We start from the raw sequence: 23,254 nt of genomic DNA on the forward strand, positions 1-23,254 counted from the left end.
TTATAACTGGTTTAAATAAGTTGTTGTAAATGTTACACAGTCATACAAACAGGCAAGGTCTTTGAAATACTTTGCAAGGCGTTTTTGTCATTCCCAAGTTCTACCCATTCTAGGCAATTATCATACCAATTAGCATTATAATACCAATCAAGAGTTTTCTAGTAAGAAAAATAATTTTGATTTAAAAAATAAACACACAACCAAAAAACCTCTTGCAAATCCAGATTTGTTTCTTCTCATGCAGTTCTTTTCATCGGTTATCTTTCCCTGTTTTAGTTCCACAGTTGGCTGCAGGCCGCTCTGGATTCCAGAAGAATTCTCATGCTAAGTCCTGATGATGTGGGAATTGGTTGCCAGAGCAGAAATAGTAGTACAGCCTAGTAACAGAGGGGTGAGACTGAGCTAGTTTTATAGGTTGTTGAATATTTTTTTCCAGTTGTTTAGTCCTTTTTTAAAAAAAAAAAAAAAAAAACAAAAACAAAAACAAAAAAACACATATATATATTTTTATATATATATACACTTGTCTTTTTTTCTCTTCTTCAGAAACTAGTATTATAGACAGCTATAATCTTGATTGCACAGGTATAGTCTTGATTTAGAAATCAGGAATACTGCTAGAGACATCAATGTTAAGTTTTCTCTTATCCTCAGCTTTGTTAAAGCTGCCGTTATAGTCCAGGTCCAATTTGCCCACTGTAGTTAGACAAGGTATGGATGAATGGGAAGAAATAAAGAAAAGCTCAAGAATGATCATGGTGTTAGAAAAGGAGATCTCTTAATTGCCATAACTTTGATTGTTTTGTCCTTACATGAGTAGGGGGCCATGAATCTTCAAGGCTGTTCAAAGTTTTTGCAATAACGAAGAGCTTAAATTCAACAAGAAGGGAAAGGTTTTGTATTTTTTTCTAATCTAAATGCAGTTATTTGGGTCCTAAAATGTTGGAATAGGATTCCTGGGGAAGTTTGATATGAAGGTAGCCATGCCTTGAAGTTAGAGGGCAAAATAGATGCTTTCTTGATGTCTCTCCCAACTTCTTTTTTCTTAGAAAGATTTTATATTTATTATCTATTCCTTACCTTGTGGTTTAGGTTTTTGAGTGCTACTTATCAGTGGAGCATTGGATTGCCTGATCTGAAGAAAAAGCTAAATTTGCTACTACTTAATATTGTAAAATCTGAAAGTGATTTGTTGTCATAGGGCAAAGTTATTTATTACCTGCAACGCATGTAAACAGCAATGTCTTCAAGAACTGGTGGAAGGTGGCTGGATCAGAACTTTCAAATTTTATTCCTACTTTTCAACTGAAGACCTTTCAGAGTCTACTAATACTTAGTATTTCAACCTTCGTACTGTCCTTAAAACAACAGGCTACGCATTGTTGTGAAAAATACTCAGGTGATTTGCAGGGGAATGCTTGCTATAGAATTGTGCTGATGAGTTTCTTTTTTTAAGAAAGTTTAGACATGTATTTATGGAGCATTTACCTTTGACTGGAGGGCAACAACTTTGTACACTCAGCTAAAAACCTAAATGAATCTTATTTAAGTTGTTACAACCCTTCTTCTCTGGTTAAGATGCATTGGATTCTTTGTGGTTTATTGTATGAATTGTTTGGATAAGGCTTTACATTTGAACTCCATCAGTGCTTTTGTGTCAGAGCCCAAGATATGTCTTGTAAGGTAAGGAGCTACTTTGTTGCTGTATTTTCCTTGTTTTCCCCTCTTGTGTATTTGTTCTGTTCTCTGGCCTTATTATAAATAAAGCATTTCAATGTCTCTGTATATTTAAAAATATAAGAAGTGCTTCAGTTGAAGAGTTTTAAAAGAAGGCTTTAGTGTAGCTATTGGAAAAATAATAAATCAAAGTTCAGCTACTTCATTGGGATGCATTGGCATATCTTTTGACTGTGGAAAGTTGCCAAAAGGGCATTGCACTCGTACGCTGTGCTGGGCATGAAGTTTACTCTCCATTTCATCTCAAATTGAAGTCAGGATGATGCAGTCAGTCCCTGCTGGCAAGTGACTGACTAACTGAAGCATCACTTAATGCCATGTTCCAAAAATCTTGCAATGGTAAGGGACACTAAATTGTTCATTGTCAAAATGAGCAGTCCAGAAATGAGCACCAGCAGATTAATGTGTTTTCCAAGCAAGGAAAACCTGTAGTAACAGTAATAAAATCTTCCTGATAACAGTTTCCAATTGAATTAGAATTCCTGTAATTGGTAAATGCCCCAAGCATGTGGGTATACAACAGCTGATGAAGTAGAAGACATAGACCATGTTTGTGGGATATTTAATTTCAGATTTTAGTTCACTGAAGAGTCTGAGTGTATGCGAATGTTTCTGTTTGCCAGGTTCTTTGCAAGTCCACCTGCATTTGACACGCTTCACTTCTGCTCTTCTATGTGAACAGAATTTGGCATCCATCAGTCTTTCGGAATTACTGAGCCACCTCAGTCTAAAAACGTAAATAATTGTTTAAACTGTCCAAAATCCCCTCGACTGTATCCCATTAGCGAGATTACAAAGTCAGGTGGAACTGAAATATCAAATATATAACACATGTGAAATCTATGAGGTGACAGTGGATTTAGACCAGTAAAATGGCTTTCTTGAGAAGCTAGTGTACAGCTAATACAGAACTTCCAAAGGGATGATGGAGGGTCTTATTAATACAGTCTAATTAACCTCCTTTCTGTGCAAGGTGAAGTGTTATATGCTCAGAGTAAATGATGAAAACTGTAAGGGAAATACAGAATTGGATCAATTTTCTTTTAATGATGAATAATCCTCCAAGTCTGGTTGGATGAAAGTAAACATGTGTGGGCTATGGTTTTGCTTTTACTGTGTGCCAGGATTCAGCTCGGAGTGAATTCTTCAGCAGAGTTATAAACCTTTGAAAATTGCTTTATAATGGAAATTGTGACAGACCATTAACTACAGTAGTATAAATGCATTGCTTTAACATATGTTATAGCTGTCCTGAAGTTGCCAAATACATGAAACAGTATGTGAGGAACATGTAGGGTGGAGCCTTCTGTGTGGTTTTAACTAATTAATAACATGACTCATTACATGTTAATGTTTCTCAGACATACAGCCCATGACGTACTGGACGGGTATCATTCAGGAGCTAGGATATATTTGGCTGCAGCGACACGGAGATCCCACTCTAATTGCTGTACTGGAAGAGGCCCAAGAAGCATTTAACATGATGTGTTTAATCACCACTGCAATTATAGTGCCACTGAAGCAGATATGTTTTCCTACTACCAAGTCACAGAACTTCTAAATCATAAAGAATCATTACTAGATACGCTAAAAACTCTTGTTCCCAATAACAAACAAAACCAAAAATGCAAACTCATTCTTAATTTGCACCTGTGGGGTTAAATACATTTAAAAATAAGTATCTAATGCATACATCCCATACAAAACCTTTCTTTTTTCTTCAAATTCCATATTATTCCATTCCCGAAAGACAACTGAAGAAAAATTATTTCCAGAAATTACTATTGCTCTGTGGATTTCTTAAGCCCTGAGAACACCTATGCTAGAATCTTTACTTATTTTTACTCGTGTGCAGCCGTACCAGCCTTGACATTGGTGAGCATTTGCATTAATAATGCTATTTCACTATGGCCTTAAAATGTGTGGGAGTTATCATAATATAGACCAAATTGAACACTTCGTATTGCTCTTTGGCACTTTAGTGTGAAGTTTAGCTTGTATTAGTTTTTAGTGTTTCTGGTTAGCTTCTTCATCTTTCTTCTTAAAGATGGGAATGGGGAAGCTAGGAAGTGCCTGACAGTCTGCTGGATAATGTAAGATTTTTTTTACAAAACCTTCAGTATTTATTAGGTATGCCTATCCAAGTTTCGTGGCAGCAAATTGTTTTCATTAGGAAGTCTGAAGATGCTGAGACGAAGTGGGTTTCTGTACAATTCTTTTAAACTCTCTTCCAGTGCTCAAAGTTTCTGCATGCAATTTATTCTTGAATCTTCAGACAGAGATTCTCTTTTAGATTCTGGCTATTTGAATGAATTGCGATACATCTAGCAACCTTTGGAGATTTACAGCAAGAATTCTAACTTCTTTCTCTAGCTGTGGTTTCGTATTGATAAAGTTATTTATTGGGAGAGGGCAAAGGAAGAGCAGGCTTCCAGTGAAGACAGAAGAGTAGAAGGCACATTGATTTGGATGGTATCTTGCAATGGTATGCTGCCAAATGGCAAGAAATAAAAGGAATAATTAGTACATTAGGGTATATATTTGTAGTGGAAATAAATTTGAGTGCTTTTAGTGAAGTAGATAAGGCCATACCTTCATATGCTTGTAATATATGAAAAGGGAATCAAGGAAGCAGAGTGGCTGAATAAGAGTCTTAGTTTTCAATTTTATTAATTAGTTACAGTATATCAATACGCAGGAGTCAAAGAATGGTATTTTTGGAATTCAGTGCTTCTCACTTCCAATTATGCATGTTTAATCTGAGATGCAGATGTTAATCTCACTGGAGTTAAGACTCTGTGTGTGTTCTTCTATCTATAGGTTCAAATAGCTTCATTTGCTATAGAAATTTGCAGGCACAACCATCCAAGTAAGGGATGATGGTTTGAATATCCTGAAATGAGCTTTTTTATTTTTACCCTTACATATCATTTATTTAATGCTTGTAGCACAAATATGCTATAGTTTCTGGGATGTCCTGTTTCTGTAAATTTCTTCCTTTTTCCAAATCCCTGCATCATTGTTAGTACTTTCAAGGCTGTGTTTTCAAGGCAGTTTTTGTTTGTTCTTGGAAATGGAAACACTTTTGATAACTAAACTTACTGTAGACCAAGTCCTGTGGAATAGTTGCATGCAATTTATTTGGTAGCCTCTGGGATTTTTCCAGCTGGCTTGAAGATCCTCTGCCTCTGGTTTGCTCTGCCACTTGACCTTCTGAGCATGCTTCACCTTGTGGTTTCCAAATCTACATAATAATTTTGTATCACCCTTTAGTTAAATGGTGTCTTTTTGACAGATGGAAGTACCTTCAAGTAGGGTTTAACTTTATATTCTGCCTCGAGATAATACCATTCTATTTGACTTGATTTATCCATAAATATGGATGTCTTTCTGAATATCAGCTTAAATTATGTACAAGTGGAGATTGTAAATTACTAATGCAAAACTGGCTTTGTAGGGATATTGTACAGATAAAATGGATGGTGTAGTAACTCTGGATTAGGTGCTGTTGAGCATGAAGCTGACTTTTATGAGGGAAATCTGGGAACTACTTTAGTATGTCCAGTTAAAACCAGCAATTTAGTAAGTGATTCATCAGCGTGTTGAATACCCCAACCAAACTGGGACAAAAAGGTGCGGAAGCGTTGGGGTTAGCCATAAAAAAACTGCAGTCTAAAACATCCAATTCTCTTTGCCAGGGTTGACTTGGACTTTGAGCTGCCTATGCCTTACTCACCTTTACACTCATTTTTGTGAATGTTCCTAGAAATCTGCAGTGTACTGTTTTTCCTAGAAGTCTTCTCTCTAAGTAGAGTTGACCATGAAGTGGAAACAAAGAGGGCTTTCTCATGCCCACATGTCCTGACCATTTGATGCCTTAGCGCTTTGAGCATTGCAAATAAAATTACCTGGAGAAAGAACAGATATTACAGCCATATATTTGAAAAGACTGTCAGGAACATAAGAGAACTTATGTTTTTGGTGTTGTTGGCCGGTGACGTGCTTCTGGTGAATGCTGGAGTCACTAGGAAGTAATGTAAAATAGCAATGTGGCTAACACGACTTACATGAGGAAAAACAGCATATATGGGTGTGCTCAGTTTTAAAGGGGTGGTGAGAGGAAAGAGGAAATCCTAGTGATGAGGGGAGGAATTTGCAGTGTACCAAAGAGCTGTCAAACATACCTTTTACTTGACAGACATGGGCATGTCTTTCAGATGATACCTACTAATGTGGACATACGTAAACTGCTTGATATATTTTCTTTGTAAAAACTTTTGCTCTAATTAAATATTGTACTTTCCAAAAGGGGTGATGGTTAATCAGCACTGCTACTGTCTTTAGTACTTGTTTTTTTATTAAAAAAAAAAAAAAAGCATTATCTTAGTATTGGTTTAATGTCAGTGCCTCTGCAGTGACCTAAGTGTCTAAATCTAGATTCTCATCCAATGCTGCAGCCTCAGACAAACTGTGATGCCTTAAAAATGTGTATAAAAGGATCAGAAAGTGAAACTTGAAAGAATAACAGTGAACTGAAGATATTTAGCTTGTGTAGTTGCTTGTCCGGTAGCACTGTCCTTTCTGAAATAAAACGTTTTTGTGTTATGAGTAAATGGCAGCATTTTTCTTTTTTCATGTGGCTGTATGTTGTGTGTGCGCATGTGTTTTTATTGTTGGTGTGTCAACAAGTAAATATTGTATGAGGATTCAGATTGATATTTAACAGCTGAGATGGTTGATGATACCAGTGAAAACATTTGTCGTTGCCCATTCCGATGTCATCAATATGAACCATCTGAACTCTACCTTTCTTTTTCTTTGCTGCCCCTGGGGTTTAATGGCTTTGCAGAGAACCTCCTGCCTGGCATATTGAGCTGCTCCAGAAGGTCTAACCCATAAGCAGTGAGTACTGAACTGCAGCACACTAATGCTGTAGGTGTTGACTCACCATGCTGTTTTTAATTGCAGTTCTTTTGAAGGTAGATAACCTGTGCAGACTGTCAACATAGATATTGAATCTTCTATACCGATATGATGATGTATTTGTATGGCTACAAATGCTGTTCTGCTTTTCTTTTCCTGGGAATTAACTTTTCTCCTGTGCACATACTGTTTGCATTTAAAAGTAGCTTTCATGTGTCTGTGGCTCCTGCTCTAGCTGGCAAATGCTTATGTCTCATATCTGCAGTGAACTGTGTTCTTCTAGAATCCTTGAGCCTGATATAAACCAGCTTTCAAATGTGCATGAATTGAAAAGCATCTGTAATGTTTTGATGTGACTAATACTAAGATATGATTGATCAAGTCTGGATTTAGTTTGTAACTGGAAAGTCATTCAAAATATCCATTTGCAAACTTTTTGGGAAAAAAAAAAAGTATAATTCTAATACGTGTTATTTGCGATCTAATTGCTTTGAAAAAAATATTTTCAAAGTTTTTGTCTTGAGTTTTGATTTTTATAATTTGTAATGGTAAGGTGCAGGCCTCATCTCAAATTCCATCCATGTTTGTCTGGATTTAGAAACCAAATGGTTTGGTAGTCTCAATTGTTTTCAAGCGTGCATATTTCCAAGGATAAAGATGCAATTGATGTGGCTAGATGAGATGTTGCAGCTAAGAGGCTGCCTCAAGGAGGGGAAAAAGGTCTTCTGGGCACGGACAATTGTGGTACGATCTTGCCTATTAACGTGTACTTTCAGGCCTGCTCAGGAGGATGCTAATGCTGATATAGAACAGCAGAGCTGATTCAGGAGCATTGACTGAACGAGCTATTGGGCAGTGTGCACAGAAACTGGGTTGCTCGTACCTAAAGGCGTTTCAGCGCTTAGAGGCATTTCGAGAACAGTCTCCGGCTGACATCCTGAAAGAGAAGTTGTGATATTAGAAGAGAACTTCTTGTAAGCTGGGAGAAGCTCATGCTCCCATAGTATATTGCTTTCAGTAGTTTCCTGGTAGCCCTAGAGAGGTCTGCAGCCTGAACTTTTGTTGTTGTTTGCCTGGGGGCCTACCAGCTTTCTCTGAGGGTGAGCGCTTGTGGCCTAATTGCACCGACACTTCGGAGACATCTGGGAGGCTTAAGATATTGCTGTCATTCTCCAGCTGTTTTTCTCTCAGCTGAAGGTTACTGCCCTGAAAGTCGAGCCACGCTAATGGATCATGTGAACTGTCCTAGTCCATGTCAGTGCAAAGTCAGCCAGGTTATTTTAAATTACTGCTGGATGCAGCTGCGGGTAGTAATGAACAGCTTGAGGTAATAACTCCTTAAACCATTCCAGCTATACTTCCAAGAGCACATCTGTCTATGTCCTTATAAGTGCAATACTTTAATCTCTCTATTGCTATGCTGCATTCAGGATTTGTCAGGCCTGCAAAGCTGCTGCCAAAGGGAGCTTTAATATCCAAGTGGAATGTATTGGCTCTTCCTGTCTATCATTATTATCAGATGGCAATAGAACGATCTGATTGATGGGTTTGCAAAAATACCTTGAATGGTAAAGGAAGCTTATTCTCCACTATGAGGTTAAATAAGTGAAAGGTGTGTTTTAAAAGCTCTGTAAAGAGGTTATCAGATGAAGTCTCTTCCCCATCCCCGTTCCTAGTTCAGCTACTTCGAGCCTATTGTTGTCTTTGACTCCCAGCCATTTAAGTTCTTCCCCTGTCTGTACCCTTGCTTCATTCCTGAAAAGCTTCCCTGTGTTGATTAGAATTATAATGAATTTTTTAGCTCTACTTTTTTTTTTTTTATTTTGCCCCAGGTCCAGCAAGACTATGAATCTCTGTTCCAAATGCTTTGCTGGTAAGTGCAGTAAAAGGTTTTGTGTTTTTTGTTTTTTGTTTTTTTTTTTTTTGTTAGATTATTGAAACCACATTGTTGGCATCTCCTTCAGGGTTTTTGCATGGGTTTCCCTTCCTTCAGTGTGTACGTGCAATCAGATTTTCCTCACTTTGTGCTTCATTTGTTTGCTAGTCAAGAATCTCTCGTGTAAATGCACCAATGAAGCCTTGCTCTTGAAGTTTATGGAAGTCAGGAATGCCCTTGAACTAAAGAGCTCCACTGTTAGCACAGCACTTGTATGGATAATGTAGCTTTCACAAATGCAAAACTCTGAATTTGGAATATTATAGGATTTATTTGGTAACATTCTCTGAAATATGGTATGGATTAGAAAAAAAAAAAAAGAAAAACTGCTATAGAAAACCTCTAGTTTCATTTGTTTTTAATTTTCAGCCCGTGGAAATTAAATCATCAGTAGCTCATTAGTAGTCTACTTATAATTGCTACATATTTTCTTATGCAAGGTCATTGCTACTGTGTAAGATGTTAGGAATTGCTACTGACCTTTTCCTGTTAGCATCTTCTGGCTTTGCCTTTTTGAAATTTTTGTGGTATTTTTTGGTGTTCTAACCTTATTTTTAATTGTAATTGAAGTCCTTTCCTAGTTCATGATTTCAATTTCTCTTGGGGAACAGCTACAGTATTAAAATGATGGAAAAAAAAGTTTTAGAAAATTTCAGTCGTTGGCTTGTCGATAAAATATTCCTTTTTAGAACTGAAGTTGGCCATAACATTTGGCTTGCACCTTTTATTTTTATTTTTAAGGTCACTGGTTTCCAGTGCAAAAGTGATAGAATCTTTGAAATTTAAGGCAAAGTGTACACCCCACTACCCCCCAAAAAATCAAATGTGTTTACTGAGGTTTGCACACAAAGAAAAATATTTTGACTTGTAGATTTCAGATCTCGGGTTCAGCATCACTTAATTAAACAAACACAAGGAAAATAAAGATTGTCCAAGACTGTTCAGCAAAATGATGTGCATATTCCTCTGGCTATTTTCCAAATGCATGGATCACTGCAAGGGTATACTGAAGAAAGTGTAAGCGCTTACATATACTCTTTCCCTACAGACCATGATAAGAAGTATGCTACTAGGTCTTTGATTTGACTCAGTACTGTTGTGTTCTTATTAGCATTATAAAATAGCTTTTGCTTGCATACTTTAGAAATGTGGATTTTCTAATTCTGAGATACCAAAATGGCCCATCCTTCATATTATGGGTTTACCAGAGTACCCAAAACTTTATAACCAGTGGGCCAGGCAATAAGTAAAAACATCTCTTTCATTTGGGCTTCATATTTTTTGTTTGTTTGTTTTTGAAGACATTTTATGATCCCTTCTTGGCTTCTGTTCTGTAGTTCTCCTGAAAAGCTGTTCCCTCTGATCAAGTTAATTTTCTGCTGTAAAAATACAAGATAATAACTAAAATGTGTGGTTTAGGGGGAAAAAAATAGCTTCTCCCTTAAAATTTTCAAGGTTTTCTATGCAATTGTTATAGCTTGTTTATTTTATTGAAATAGTAATTCTCAAAAGTTTGAGAAACTTAAAAAGCTACTGCTAATTGGAAAAAAAAAGAAAACATAGTATTTTTTTTATTTTTTGTTGTTGTTGGTTTTTTTAGTAGTTTTAGTATTAGATTTTAACTATGGTTCCTTCATCAACTAATAATGAAATAATGAGAACTCCAGTCCTGTTTGGGTAATAACTCAACCCGAACTGAGTCTCACAAGTCTTTTTCTCAGATATACTAAAAATATTTCAATAACATTTTTACTGGATTTCCAGTCACATACTTGTTTCTGTAAATTGAACCACCACAGACAGCAAGAAAGCTGTTGAAATGTTTTTAACTATTCCAGACACTCAGAAGATATGATGTGAAAAAAAAATAGCTTTTTTTCTTTTATTATGGCAGGTTATTTATTCAAATGTATTGAAGCAGATTTGTATACAGGGGGAAATTGGGAATTATTATTTCTCTTGACCATCGTTTCCTTTCTCTTTTATTTTAGAAAAAAGAAATCCACACAACGAAAAAGGTTAGTAACTTCATTAAATGACTTTTTCTTTCCTTTTTCAGATGTTTAGAATACAGACCTTTTTTTTCCTTTTAAAAAATAATTTTGCACATACACAGCAGCAAAGCCCCTTGCATCTGCATAAACCTTGTATTTTTATGTAAGTTATAAGGGAAGGGCAACAATTCAGCAAAAGATAAAACACTGTTGGGGTTAAGTTGAAATATAAGCTGTTATGTAGAACCTTACTATCTTTACAGGTTTCTCGGACTTTCTGAACTATATACCTGCTTGTACGTACATGATTGTGAGCTATTCTTTGCTTTTACCCTTCCTCTCCTCCCCATTCATGGGGAAAAGTGATCATAGATGCCTGTGATGGAAGGAAGGAGGGTTTAATAAACACAGAAACCGAGAAAAGGGAAATGGTCATGGGCTGTCCGTTTGCCTTCTTGTCTGGCCAAATACCAGTGATTTCTTAGTTATTTAAGATTTATTCAAGATAAATTCACTAAAAGTAATAGGGAGACTGGAGCTCATGGTTTTGGCTATCTTTGTAAGTTTTCTCACATGAAACAGGAAAATATTTTTCATAGGTTATTTTAGAGATTGGGTTGTTCAGTTCTCTGTGGCAAGGATGAGCTGGGTACTTCAGATACATGCAACCCTTTGCTTGGAGGAGCCCAGTGTGTTGACCTAGATCTATAAGGTTCACTGTGCTCTTCCACGCAAGGACAAATCTGCTGTTCCTCATATGCCGCCTTGGCTTGTGCATAAAGGTTGATAAATAGTGGAGAGGAGTTTGAAGTTAGCTGTACTTTTCAGCCCTCTGTGCCTCCTTCCACCCCATCTGCCTGTTCCAAGAAGGAATACCTGACTTGTTTTGCATAAACCTAGTAGAAGTAGCAGACCCTGAAACATTCAAAAGCCTCTGAAATCATCCAAAGTTAATTGTACTTCTGCAAAGTATTTTACAACGTTCTGTCTCCAATTCAGTGAGGACCATATGCTATTGATGCCTTGAAGTCTCCAGATACTGCACAAGTGTAATCCTGCATATTAAATTGCTTCACAGAAATTTGCTCTTGAGATAGTTAAGGCATAGTTGCTTTAGATGTCTTGAACATTCTGGATACGAATGCAATAAGGTGTAGGATTTCTTTAATCAGAATATAGGCTGGTAAGTGGAAAAAATGCAAATTATGGCTAGAGCATCTCCCTTAGTGACACCACATCTTTTGCTAATACCTCAGCCTCTCTTTCAATACAGTAAACTGCTAAATCTGAATGATGGTGATGAGTGAAATATTCCAAAAGCACTCTCTATTAATCTACTTTTGCTCCCACTAGGTTTAGGGAAGTTTTAATATCAACTTCAGGTAGGGACACTGAGTGCTTTTGAAACGCCACTTCTTTAAAGTAGACTCTTTCAAGTAGGAATTCTACAAACATTCACAAAAACAACACCTGGTACCGCAAGAACTCGATTTTAATTGGAGCCAGTGGGACCAGTCACTGAACAAACTACTACAGCGTAAGAATAAATATTTAAATACAGAAAACTGTAAAACTACACTTTCCACTTAAATAGCTCAAAAAACCCACACTCTGCCTTTAGTCCATTTGGTTGGGAATCTGGAAAGTTTAATTTTTGTGATGGTGCAGTCAGCCTTGGCCGGAGGAATGCAGGAAGTGGATTTCAGGTTGTTCAATTATGTGTGAAGCTAAAGGTAAGTGCAGCACTGGAAGGTTTGGTGTGAAGATGTGCTTGGAAAGCTGGAAGAAGATGAAATAATAATTAGGGTATTCACGGGTTTGTGAATCAATTTCGTAGCATTTGTGTGATAATGTAATTGAAACTTTCTAGAGGTGGATGTCCATATCCTTTCTTAATCCAGCTATCCAATGTTGATATTCTGTGAAGCACTTGTGAAGTATAAAAAAAATTAAAGAATTTTCATCTCCATCCATCAAGTGGGAAGTCAGTATTGCTGGTAATCACATAGGCATTTTCAGTACGTGTGCTTGGCTTTGTGCCAGATGATAAAGTTTTGTAAATTCAACAGTATATTTTCCCTGGAGCTTCAGAGATCTGATAAGGCGAAAAAAGAATAAAAATGGACATTTATATCTTCTATATATCAACTGAATTCTAGAAGTATTGGATTATTTGCTATTCTTTCTATTTCCCAAACTCACTCAGATGTCTGACTGGAGTTATTGCATGTTTTTGTGTGTCTTAAACCTTCTGTTTTGTTGAGCAGACCTTTATTTTGTCTTGCCCAAGTCATACACAATTTTCAGAGCATACAGAACTGTGTTTTTTGTGTGACTCAGAGTCGCTGAGTAACGCAGTTTCCTCTTTTTGCTGTCTTTGTAAATCCTGGGAACTATTTAGATTGCTGCCTTGCATGGTTGTGATAACACCTACTTTAAGGATGATCTGGCAAAAACCAGCATTCCTGTCTAAAGAGATTTTGCTGTTAATCAGCTGCTAACTTGACTGCCAGTCAGACTTTCAGGCTACTGAAAACATTTTCAAAAGTTGCATCTTGCATTTTGCTAGTTAATATTTTGTAATTCTTACTGTATCCTGTTGTATGATGAATAATAATGCATAACTCAGCTCTTCATAAAATTTTCATTGAACAATGACTCAGTCATACTTACATTTTCCATATCCTTCTAATATCTGATGTGGGTCCCTGGTTTTTAGTACTTTATTACTGGAAAAGACAGAGCACTTTCAAAAGTGTTGTGTGGATTTTTGTTTTGGTTTGGTTTTAAAAAGCACTGCGTACTAGTTTTCTTTATGTGCACACAAAATGCATCTCTTTCAGGAAGGCTGCAGTATGTTGTTACCTTTGTTGGTTCCTAATGGAAGCTAGTGCCTCAATTTGTTGCTTCATTAGGCTAGAATTGTTGCTGTATCGTGTCTGGCTTTGTATTTTGAAGTACATGGACTGCTTGCTGCAAAAAGCAGCACTCACTGGCTAGCACTTGAGACTAGTAGAGTTTCATTTTCCACTTTTAGTGCACACTCAGGCTTGAAGCTAAACAATTCTTTGAAAAATTGTTGAGCTGTTTACAGTGGCAATAAAGATACTGCTAATTCTTAGAGCACCTGCTAATAATGTACTGTAGCATTCCAGATATAAACAGAGAATTTATTTGACATGCATTTAATTTCTCTTACTCTGTGCCCAAAGAATTTTTAAAAGGAGAAGACTGGTAGGGAAAGGAGGTCTTAACATAGACTTAAAAAGTCAGATGTATTCTAAGCTTGAGAAAGATAGCAGTAATGAAATGGAATGAAAGAATTAGACAAATGACTTCATGTGGTTTTCACTTATAAATAAGCTTGATTTGCACTGCTGACCTTAACAATTCTTTTTACTCTGTTAGCTTGCATTATTCTGAAGCTTTAAAAAGTGTGAAGATCTGAGTAATAGCTCTGTTGTGGGTTGTTGGGGCGATATTTTGAGAAAGGAATGTGAAAGGAGTTTTATGTTTTTAATTTACTCCCTTTCCCCTAACCTGCCTTAAAGTTTCAGTGGAGAAATATAAATTAATGGGAAAAAATGAGTTAGGTCAAGTATAGTTGTACTACCTAAACTTAGGACTAATAGTTGTAGTTCTGTCAGAAATAGTCCCACCAGCCAAATCATCCAGCGTATTTATGCTACTTGTTCTTAGTTTGCTATGTATAAACTGGAAATGTGGGAGAAAAGGGTACCTGAAACCATCTAGACCTGCTGTGCTTCTAAAAGTTAAGTAGAGATTGCATTTTAAGTTACTAAATCTGTGTATTATTTTTATACATATGGCCTATAAATGGATAGGAGGGGCCTTTTTTTTCTGTCTATACCATCATGGCATGGAAGTAGCACAGAATACAGAGCTCCTGTGTTGTTTTGGTCTGATTTTGCTGGGCATTCTATAGAGGGGCATTAAAGATGCCCTATGAAAGAGTCTTTATCTGCTTGCCACTTGTCTGTGCAATGGTGTTATGTGCATGGCGGTGCAATAGAGGTTATCAGTAGGGTCGATGGCTCGGCTGCTGGTTTGATTTCTTCAATTGTTTTTCTCCTTTTTCCTCCTCTTTCATCTTCCCCCATATATAGTAGTGAGGAGGGTTAATGCGCTGATGGAGGACAGACCCATGAATCATTTCTGTTTCTGTGTGGGCAGAAGAGTTAGTGGAAGAAAGGATTTCTTTCACAGCTGGCACTGAGATTTTGTTTCCTTTGTTCCTTCTTATGTTTCTAACTTCAAGTTCGCTTTTTTTTTTTTTTTCCAGTAATGTTTGAAAGTGTGTTTTCACCAACACAGTCTGGGAAAACTGAATGCCTTTTAATTAAGAACTTTTTTTTACAGACAGTCCTATCAGTAGACTACCCTGTAGGCCATTAGTGGCTGTTCCATCACACTGCATCTTGTTAAATTCACAGCCTAGTAATCTGGAGCTCATTTGTTTAAAAAAAACAAAAAAAAAAAACAAAAAAAAAACATAAATTACACTCAGCATCTGACAAAAACAATATGACGACATCTCAGTACTGGCTCACTGAACAGACTACCAAATATCTTTAATTTATATTTTTCTTCTAGCTTAACTAGATAAGACATGAAAAAATATCAGTAATTTCTTTTTCTTGTCTCAGGGGATTGCCATACCCATTATACAGGTTGTTGAGCTACAAGCAAATGAGAGTTCAATCTCTTTTTGTCTTAGGCTTCCATTATTTGTAGTTGGCTTCATAGTTGTGTTATCTAGTAAATTTTCCTCCTTGTGTTAGTCCTGTTTTCTTTCTGTTTCTTTGATATATTGTTCACCTTCCGAGTCATAACCTTTCCAAATGGCTTGTTGAAACACCAGCTGTAATTTAGTCTCTGGTGTATAGGTTCCCTGATCATATTTAAAAAATAAAAAAAAAAGTTGAGATACGACTTAATTGCTATGATGTTTGCACATTGCCAGCATGAAAGCAGAGTTACCTATTCAGAATGTGCAACCCACAGGTTTCATTTATTAAATTTCCGTGTAACACCATTCTCCTATAAATGCATGCATAAGATACGAGAAGGAATGTTTCTCTTTTTTTTCACATTTAGCAATTTGCTTGAGTTATAGAAAAGTCTGTGCTCTGCTTTGTGTATTTGCTCGTTTGGAAACCTTCTGTAGTTTATAGAGACACTAGTGATTTGTTCCTTAGCCTCCCTGTGGAGTTTGTTCCATATTACAATCTAATTCCATGTCCGTGTCGTGCACTCCTGAGTTGTTAATTTGTACATTTCGATGCAGTTTGTTTCATCGTGTTTTTGTAATCCAAACTGAGTGTAACGAGCTATGTGCTTTGGGGACCCAGCCTTGCCTTGCCAATTAGAACAAGTGGTTACTGAGAGAGAGCATGTTTTAAATAAAACATGGCACCTCTGCGTGGGACCAGCAGCCTCTGGGGATTAAGGAAATCTGTTTAACTCTTTCTCTCTGAGAAGAAAGGTCAGTATCAGTGAGTACATTTGAGAAGCGTTCAACTCATTCCTTTGAGAAGTGTAATCCAGATTCATGTTTCATCTCACAAATAAAATTTAGTTTGTCACTGGAGACATGTTACGCAGTACAGCTCGCAGAGTATTTAGAAATGCACAAGGACAGCTGTCAAGTTTCTTGCTTGCTTTCTAGGATTCTAATCACTAATGCCACGAGCAAATTGTAGAGAACTACCAGCGAACCTTTCTGTTTCCCCTTGTACTGCTACCCAACAGGCTGCGGTAGGGCAGTAAGAGAGCCAGGTGGCAAAAGAGCTAGTTTCAAAACGTATTATACAAGTGAAGGAATCTAGAAACAACACTTATACATAACCCTAGTACACTTATTTAGTGAGGTGACCATGAGGAAAGGCTCGCTGTTCTGCCATTTTGAGGTAGCTGGGAACGGGTACAGCTATGACCATCAATCCTAATCTTTGGGACTGTTGCAGAAGTTATCCAGCACTCTGCTGTTCTTTATACAAAGCTCCTGATGAACTCAAGCAAGACACAACAAAGATTTTAGAAGTTAACTTTATTTTTTAATACTCTTTCGTACTTTCCACCCAAACATTTTTGTTGCTCTCTCTTCACTTGAACTTGCACATCCTATGCACTTGTGCACCTTGGAAGGGAAGAAGCTACTCTCCACCAACAACCTTCAGCTAAGGACGCTGGAAAATAATTTAGGTGAGCAGTCATGGTGATGGACTAAGACAACATTTTAACAGCTGTTGCATACACAAGCAAGGCAAGACCAAGAAAAACATCCCTCGTAAAAACCTTCTAGCTCAGCAGCTAGGTGCAAAGGAAGTACAGCTGTTTGCTAAGGTGATTTAAGCTGTTAGGTAAGCAGATGTACAGAACAAATGTGATCTGGATAACAGAATAATATGTAACTGACTTTTCAATTGTCTATCTATTTTATATGAAAAGAACACGATCTAGCAGCTAGACAGCTAGATAGGAACTTGAGACCTGATTTCATTTTCCACAGTAAATAAGCGTTGCTTTCTGATAGACAAGTCTCTTTTTTGTCTTCCACTTCTGTGCCTCTGTTCCTCATTAGTTAGTGAAAGGTGACAATATTTCACTGCTTCACTGGAATGTTTGTGAAGATCAAATAGATGTGATATTCAGTACAGTAGCAGTGGTCAACTAAGGAGTTGAGATAAATCTAGAGCTTCATCTTGGGAAGCAAAAATTCATTTTGAGGAACAATATCTGTATTTTCCTCTTCCAAATCAGCTTGAAGTAAGCATACCATTAGCATATATTAGCTTAAATTGCAAAATGGATGCCTTCAAAGATAGCCAAGCCCCTCCAGCTGATTAAATTGCACAAACTGGTAATAGAAGCTTTATCCTTTATCTCTACAAAAGGCAGATCCATGCGCCATCCCCAACTCTGAGTGTTAGTGATAATGCAGGAAATTAGTGTAACATAACTCAGTGTCAGATCTTATGGAGAAAGGCAATTTGTTTTCACAAAATCTGCAATTAAATTGATTTTGTCTATTTATGCTTTCATAGCCACATACAAGCCCTAGGACGCATGTCCAAGTACTCCAGGTGAGATGACCTGTGCACAACGTGGAGAGAAAGGAGTTTTAGCTATTGAGCCCTCGCTATAAGCTGATTTTTGACTTGCCTTTTATACTCTCAAGGTGTGGAGGCTGTGTGGAACCATTTGCTTCATTATTTTGTTCTAACCCTTAGAAGTCTTAGGCAAAATTCCGGAATTTCAGTTCTCTTCTGTACCTTCTATAGATGTTCTATGGCTGCTGCTCTGTTCTTCTTGACATTTTATCTTTAGTTCAGTACTTTTCTGTATTTGAATGCAATCACATTGCACTGTTGCAATTAATGCATACCATTTTTTTTTTAACCCTTTTAAAGCTGTTTGTTCTAGGGCTTGCAAATGTTCCATTCATTCTTTATTCATACTGGTCTTCATATATCTGGTATAAACCTTGTATGTCCTCACAGAGTTAGTCACCAGAGGGCAAACTGCTCATGCAGTTATACATACAGAATACAGCTATAACCTTTAATTTCTCTGATGTGTTGTCTATGCATGAGTTGCCATCTAATTAATGCTATATGTAAAGTGAAAAGCATAATGACTGCCTTCTTCAGAGATACAGAAGTTAGTATTTTACATTGAACAAGAATTTTTATGGTAGCATTCAAACTGCTGAACCTGAATTGAAAAGCTTGAGGAGAAAAAAATCCCTCTTTAGGTTAAAAAAAAAAAAAAAAGAAAAAAATCACTGGTCACATAAATATAATCTATTAGTCAAGAAGAATAATAAGGTGCACATGCATTTAAGGTGCACGTAAATATAAAACTAAAACATCCTTCCTGTTTTAAAGATCTAACAGTTTAAGCAGAGCTGTGAGCTGTAGGATATATATGGCTGTTGAAAGTTTGTTGTGATGCAAGAGTTCCCATCTTACAGCTTTGAATTTTGTGATCAGTAAGAGAAGTGGAGGATCCCTCAATTCTCCCATTTTTGTATTTGACTGTTGTTGACCCCTTTCAAAGTGCTGCTTAGGAAACTCTTGTGTTCTCAGCGGGAGATGGTGTATCCTGCCAGCTAACCTGACCCAGTGTGGCATTTGTAAATATGGAAATAGGAAAATACAGAAACAATAAGAGGAGGACTATTGCTCTTACTCTCTGCATATCATGATGACCACTCACCATACTAGCTATCTCACCAATTTCAAGTTTAGAAATAGTTTACAGGGCATGTTAAGCTTATTTAGCACTAGGCTCATTGCCCTCAAGTTGTAATGGAACTTCTTAAAATTGTATTGATTGTCATCCTGTCTAGTGTTTTACTGATAATCTAAAAAAATATATTCTGCTCTTCACCAGTTGTTTCTGATAATTAATGTCTGGGGAAAACTGCATAGCCTTGTCTGACAATGCAGCTGATAGGTCATTTTGTATATGGCTACATGCTTATGCATTCGTATATATGACTAGGTGCAAATATATACACATAAACATATACTTATACACACAAATAATACATGTGCACAGGTGTTTGTGTACAAATACACATACCAGGTTTGAGCACTTAAGATTTAGGAAATAACAAGACAGGTTATGTTCCCCTAATTAATCCAATCTGTGTGTATGCATTACAACTATTTTTAAATTATGCTAAAAGGATTGAAGAGTACAAGAAAGCATAAGATCACTGGCCTGGTCTCCTCATTTAAATCACAGGTCATCCAGGTAAGATCTGTTTGCTGAAAATGTCTAAATATCTCCTTTAAACAAATATCCTGCCCTGCTGTGAAGATATTGGTAGTTCTGCATACACAATAGGCATTAATATTTCTAATGATGAACATTCCTCACTATTAAGTAAGAAATATGATGCACATTTTAATTTTAACACTACTAGGAGGTTTCCACAGAGTTGTACACTCATTATTTAGTATGATATACTGAATAGGAAGCAAAGTAAACTATTGTCTTACTCTTTTTCTTCTTAGTATGACATTTGTACATTGGCCTAAATGGTGAGCTATTAATTTCTTCAAAGAACTCATTAACCCTCTAGTGTTTCAGGAAGATAAGTTACTTACCACTTCTCTGAGTAATTTAACACTTCTCTGAGTCAAGGTGGTGATACTCTTGTTCAATATACATACATCAGAATCAAAAGCATGAATGTCCAACATCCAGAGATTCTGGATATTCCCTTTGAGAAGCATGGAGATTGTAGCCCCTTCCTAGTCTCCCTCCTTTAAGATATATAATTTTATGGTGCTTTAAGCATTGAAAGTACAGATATCACTTCCAGCCTCAAGGGAACTAGAAGGGTACAGAATAGTTCTGCTCGTGAAGACCCAAGAATATCTATTTGAACATCCTTTGAATAAGTATGGGTTGGAGGCACTTAGAAAAGCCAAGTAGCAATTTTGTGGCAGAGGTGGTGGTTGGAATCTGATTCTCTGATCGCTCTTCAGAACTTTCTTTGGGGTTAAGACTATGTCCAGAGTCTAGCAGAAAAAAAAAAAAAAAAAAAACCACTTTGCTTTCTGGAAAGTTCTGATTTCATGGTTTGAACTGCCTTCATTCCTTCATTTTATCAAGTAAGAGAGCTAAAGGTCTTGAGTGTACAAAAGTCGTTAGCTACGATATTTCCTGATTACTGTCTACTTGACTATTCAAACTTAGCAAAGAACATTGCCAAGCGGGAAAAAAAATAAAAATAAAAAAATAAATAAAAAAAACCACCATGCTACAACCTTTTAGATGGTGTCTGTGGAGGTAAATTTCAATTTCTGGTTCTTTTCCAGCCTGAAAATGAAATATACTTGTGCTTTCTACCACTGTGTTTTAGTTGGGCGTAGTAAAGTTTTATGGCTTTTAATAGAGAAGCTTTAGTTCACCTTTGTTGACACGTCCTGCCCAGCAATATGTGAAGAAATAGGAAGTTGATCTCAGTATAGGTGAGTGCACTGTTTCACGATGACATTTTCTGTGTTTCAGCAGTCTGTGCATCACTTCAAGTCTTCAGTGAAGCTGCCTTCCACTGAAGAGCTTTGAGCAGCGATTTATAAGCTACATTTTGACGTTGTTGGCTCATTTTTACTTATTTTTCTTGTATGAGACTCACTAGTATCTAGAGAAAACTGTGATAGATGTTAAATAATCCTAGAAATGTAGAGGAATGGATGTTTACATTTACCTTGTTGACAAAGGTAAGATAATATTTAGAAATACTCCAATATTAGCCATTATTCAGTATTTTTGTTAGTGTAGCTATTTTAAAGTAGTTTTCAGTTATATGATAATGAAAGATGTAAGATAATAGTAGTTGTGGGGTTTTTTTTGATAATCACTGTGAAATTCACAGCTGATGCATGACTGCTAGTGAAAGGTAATGAGATGGGTTCCAGTATTGATAACTTTTTTTTTTTTTTTTTAATTGGGTTCTTGAATCCATGAACAACTAAGCTGATGCAAAGGTTGTCTCTGAATCCAAAATCAAGATGGCTAATGTTATTTTCCAAATCAATATATCTGGTAGCAGTGGGTTACTGGTGCATTCTGGTCTTTCAGTTCTTTTTTTTTTTCCTTTACCCCTCCAAAAGGCTCTTGTTGGGTGCCAGGGCAAAATACATAGGAGTATTCATCAAATAGATTTAGAAACTTAAAGTTGCTGGAAGCTTTCGTAACAGAACCGGTGTTTTGTTTTTTTTTTGTGTTTTTTTTTTTTTGGTGGCAACCAAAAGAGCTTTTTTCGATGTAAAGGTCAGATTTCATGTTCTTGTTCCCGCTTGAGCTCTTTTTGACAGAATGAAAGCTATTTTGCTCTTGATTTATAAGATATTTACTGTGAGTTAGTACTGCATAAACATCTGATGTTGCGAGCAGCTCCATGTTCTGCTGACCGTGCCCTAGTAAATAGCGAAAGGGATTTAAAGATACTTATTGTGGCCTCTTCTGTAGGTAGCGTAGCAAAGTACAGAGTGTCCATTTACAGGAGAACAAAAATAATAGTTTTGTTTTTAATGTGAAACCGTTTTCTTTTCCAATAGCAAGTTGCAATGACTAACTCCCTGCAGAGAGAGAATGAATAGTCAGTTGTGGTTCTCTCCATACACACACCTGAGCCTGGGAAATTAAATCATGCCTTAACCTACAGGGAAGGAAAATTTACAACACACTCCCTTTGACTTACGAAGAAGCTCTCAGCTGTACTTGAGACTTTATCTCTTTCTAGTGAACTTCAGGAAAAGACAAAGTATTGAGCCATATGTAATGTTATGGTGGCTTGTTCAGTAGTTACGCTTGCAAAGGCATTCAAATGAGTCTACGTGTTTAAAAGAGAAAAAGTAGACAACCTTACTGGTCTGAGGACACAGTTTGTATAAACTCCCATTGAAGAAGATTTCTGTGAAGAACAAGAACAGTTTGTAACCCTTTCTGCACCCCCAGTAAAATTGATTAGAAATCATTTAAGAACGTGTTTTGTAAAGGTTTGATTGCAAAGAAAACTTTGAAACCATCCTAGAGGTTTAAAGATTTCAGCATATTTACCTAAATAAATGTGTGCACGAGGGTGGCATTTCAAGGCTTGCTTTATCAAGCAGAAGTCTTGCATCTTTAGACTACACTTGATTAATACAAGGTTAAATCCTCTTCTTTATATTGCTTTAAAATACTATTCTTCAGTGTGTAGAAAAACTTAGAAGTTCCTCACTCATTTCTCTTCCCTACAGTGTTGTTCAATAAGGGTCAGGAATAAAAATCTGTTAATTTGGACCTTTTTTCTTTCTTTTTTGGTGTGTGTCTACCTATTTAGTGGGGAAATAAACTAATATCAGTATTTATTTAAAGATGTACTCTGTAATAACATCTATACAATAGATGTTCTCTGTTTTTATATGCATATATTCTCTCTAGATGTGCCCTGTGTTATATCTAAGTGCTCTGAAGTGACTTTTTTCCCCTGAATCTTATGTTGATTCTCTCCTGTTACGAAATTACTTTACTTTTTAGAATTTTATGTTGACTCATCACATTCCTAATCAAAATAGTACTTCAGAAATGGAAATACCTTAGTGATGAGCCTATCCCCACAAATGTTCTTTAGAAGCAACTGACTTCTACCTGTTAGGTGCTACAAAAGGAGCAAATGAGGCATGAAGTTACAGAAGTCACCAGCTAAGCTGTATGGAAATAGAAAACGATCTTGTCGTAGTAAACTCTTCTGGAGGTATAGAAAAAGTATTTTATTAGTTTTGGTTTGTGTCATTACTTTAATGGCAAATGTGAAATTCTGAAATAGTTAAAATGAAAATTAGCTTTCTGGCTTCCTTGCTTTCGTGTGTGAATGGGGGTGTTGGGAAGCAATATCCTGGAGGATGTGGCACTCGGAGCTGTCATTTTTAGTAACAGGCAGTACACACAAATAAGTACAAAGCATGTCTTTAACTCCAAAGCATTACAGGTAACTTCTTATCTAACCAAGTAATCAATTTTAATTTCCTCTATTTGTGAATTTTCCCTTGAGTTCCAGTTTGCATTCAGATGTATTCCCAAACTGTGAATAGACAAATAAGGTAGCAAACAAGAAATGTCCAACAAATCAGGACAA

The 23,254-nt window shown here is 36.6% G+C and overlaps 1 protein-coding gene across 1 annotated transcript in view; it reads left to right on the forward strand.

The window, feature by feature from the left end:
• ZFAND3 (zinc finger AN1-type containing 3) overlaps window positions 1-23,254 on the forward strand; it is a 133,283-nt gene that overhangs the window by 24,516 nt on the left and 85,513 nt on the right. Inside the window, exons 2-3 of the mRNA XM_084515049.1 lie at window positions 8,493-8,533; window positions 10,588-10,614. Of these exons, the coding sequence (XP_084371175.1) occupies window positions 8,493-8,533; window positions 10,588-10,614 (68 nt within the window). The remainder of the gene's footprint in view (window positions 1-8,492; window positions 8,534-10,587; window positions 10,615-23,254) is intronic.

Source organism: Aythya ferina, assembly GCF_964211825.1.
Source record: "Aythya ferina genome assembly, chromosome: 3".
In the NCBI taxonomy this organism is placed as follows: domain Eukaryota; kingdom Metazoa; phylum Chordata; class Aves; order Anseriformes; family Anatidae; genus Aythya; species Aythya ferina.